The following is a 2,884-nucleotide window of genomic DNA, read 5'->3' on the forward strand; positions in this document are numbered from 1 at the left end:
CTTGAACTTTACCTGACCTCTTACACCCTCATCAATATCTTTTCTCTTTAACCTCTCATTGCAGTTATGATTTAAAACCTTTATTATATAGTAATTTTATTCTCTACTGTTTTTCATGCACAACAATGTGGTTACATCCCTCCTGCCTACTCTACGAAGACAGGCCTGGGGGGAGGTGCTCCATTCTGCACTCCCCATGTATGTTTCTGTGTTGATCTGAGCCATCTGGAAGTTCTTAATGATGCAATTGAATGTTGATTTCATATTTTGACTGTGATTTTCAGGGACTTTATTGTCCGCATGTTTGCCAACAACAGTAATACCTTTGGGAGCTCAAATAGATAAATCCTGTGATTAGGTCACAAATTTAGGTCGTTGCCAACTTTAGTTAGGTATTTGATAACAGCTTTGTAACTGTGACTGGAATATCAATGATCTCATGAGGACTTGCCTCCTGTTTAATGCCTTTCAATCAGTACAAATTACTGGGAGAAGATTTTGGTCTGGCTTGCAGCTTTCTTTAATGCCCCCTTTAGCTCATTGTTCCTTAGACTGTATATGAAAGGGTTCAACATAGGGACTACAACCATGAAGACCACTGATGCAGCTGAGTCTTTTTCAGTTGAATGGTTGGATGAGGGACTCATATAGACCCCTGTGATTGTTCCATAGAAAAGAATGACCAAGGCAAGATGAGATCCACAGGTGGAGAAAGCTTTGAGTTTTCCTTGGGTGGAAGGGATTTTCATCACAGCAGAGATGATGAGGCTGTAGGATGCCAGGATACACCCCGAAGGTACCACAAAAATAAGCCCCACTGCAGCCAGAACTATGAACTGATTGAGACTGGTGTTGGAACAGGAGAGGGGGAGGAGAGAGTTGATATCACAGAAGAAATGGTGGATCATGTTGTTAGAGCAGAAGTGCAGACGGGCAAGCATGAGGGTGTGCAAGAGGGCATTCAAAGTGGCAAGGATCCATGGCACAGCCACCAGAGAGGCACAAAGGCACTGGCTCATGATGGTGGAGTAACGCAAAGGATGACAGATGGCCACAAAACGGTCATATGCCATCACTGTGAGAAGGAAATTGTCCATGTTGGCAAACATCATACAGAAATACATCTGAGCCAGGCAGCCAGGATAGGAGATGGTCTGAGTCTGTGCCTGGATGTTCAGCAGCATCTTGGGAACTGTAGATGAAGGCAGGCAGAGGTCTACTGCAGACAGATTGGCAAGGAAGAAATACATGGGTGTGTGGAGGCGGTGGTCTGAGACAATAGCCAGCAAGATGAGCAAGTTTCCAAGAAGCCCTGTTAAGTAGAGGCACAGGAAAAGTGCAAAGAGGAGAGCCTGCCACTCTGGCCATCTTGAAAAGGCCAAGAGGAGAAATTCGGAGACACTGGTTTGGTTTCCTTGTTCCATTGCTTGGGTATCTCTGCACGAAGACCCAGAAGATGAAATATTTTTGACATCAAAAAAAACTTCCCTTTTTAGTTTTTGTCTACTCCCCTAGTCCCGTTTACTAAATATTTTCTCTTTAGGCCATCCTACCTCCTCTCTGGTAGTCTCCCCCAAGCTTCACTGATCATGGATATGTTCTTCCATTTTATCAGTTGACTTTTTATTTATCCTCCCTTGCCAGGTGCTGCCTGGCTGCCTGCTGTGTGTTGGAAAACACTGGTGAGTCTGACACACTAAGTAACTCTGTGTTGAACTTTGAGATTTAATGAGAAATATTTTCCAGATATTTATCCAACACCCTATGAACCATCCCTCTTGAAAACTAGTCAGGCATAAACACTTAAGATTTATAAGAAGAAGATAAACCATCTTGTCTTTTTAAGATTCAAAAGAAAAATATGGTAACATGGTTGACAAGTGTAGAAAGTTAAGCCTCCTAAAAATAGTTTACATGAAGGCTATGAGCAACATAGGAAAATATTTACAAGTAACGTAAAAGTTCTATAACACATGTAGTATAACTACATAATATAAGTGGATAAAACTAAAAGATAACAGAGAAAAAGTTATGTCAAAATACAGGGCAGGTTTAAGAGTCCTTTTAATGGTTTTGTATTATTTTAACCATAGCTACAAAAAAAGGGGTTCGTGTTTGTAAGGTATCATGATTACTTTGGGTCCTGTTTGTCTTGGAGTTGTAGAACACACAATGTAATGGGAGGATTCCTGAAACTTGGATCAGGATGTGGACAAAAAATACTATCCTGGACACCAATTAAGAAGACAAACATTGGGGGGTTCCTGGATGGTTCAGTTGGTTGAGCATCCAACTCTTGATTTTGGCTCAGGTCACGATCTCATAGTTTGTGAGATGGAGCCCCGTGTCACGCTCTGTGCTATGGCACAGAGTCCCACTTGGGAATATCTTTCTTCCTTTCTCTCTGCCCTTTCCCCCACCCCCCACAGGTGTGCACATGCTCTCTCTCTCAAATTAAATAAATAAATAAATAAATAAATAAATAAGAAGACCAGCATTCACATACACAGATCAGATAGTTGCACAGAAATGGAGGGGCTCCCTGGGAGACAGAAAAGGTCTTGTAGTGTGTGGGCTCTGGTTGGCCCAGCTGGAACCAGACCCAATCATTTCAAGGCTGGAACACTTAGCCACTGCAAATCTTAGTTCTCCCCTGTATAATAATAGCACCTGCCTTAGTCCTAAGAGGAAAATACATTGCCATCCAGGACTATCTTGAGAAGCAAGATAAATCCCAAATACAAAACCTAACCTCACACCTAAAGGAACTAGAAGCAGAGCAGCAAAGAAACTCCAAAGCCAGCAGAAGAAGAGAAATAATAAAGATTAGAGCAGAAATAAACAATATAGAATCCACTCCCCCCCCCCCCAGTAGAACAGATCA

The 2,884-nt window shown here is 42.1% G+C and overlaps 1 protein-coding gene across 1 annotated transcript; it reads right to left on the reverse strand.

The window, feature by feature from the left end:
* Positions 1 to 377: 377 nt before the first annotated feature.
* On the reverse strand, positions 378 to 1,767 carry LOC122489108 (olfactory receptor 1F12). The gene has a single exon (XM_043590624.1). The coding sequence runs from the start codon at positions 1,422 to 1,424 to the stop codon at positions 483 to 485; it is 942 nt and encodes a 313-aa protein (XP_043446559.1). The 5' UTR covers positions 1,425 to 1,767; the 3' UTR covers positions 378 to 482.
* Between the last annotated feature and the right edge of the window lie 1,117 nt (positions 1,768 to 2,884).

The sequence above is a fragment of the Prionailurus bengalensis genome, chromosome B2 (assembly GCF_016509475.1).
Source record: "Prionailurus bengalensis isolate Pbe53 chromosome B2, Fcat_Pben_1.1_paternal_pri, whole genome shotgun sequence".
NCBI classification, from domain to species: domain Eukaryota; kingdom Metazoa; phylum Chordata; class Mammalia; order Carnivora; family Felidae; genus Prionailurus; species Prionailurus bengalensis.

What these genes read in the sequence shown, in the direction of transcription:
- LOC122489108 (XM_043590624.1), bottom strand. Translation starts at nt 1,424, where the DNA reads ATGGAACAAGGAAACCAAACCAGTGTCTCCGAATTTCTCCTCTTGGCC.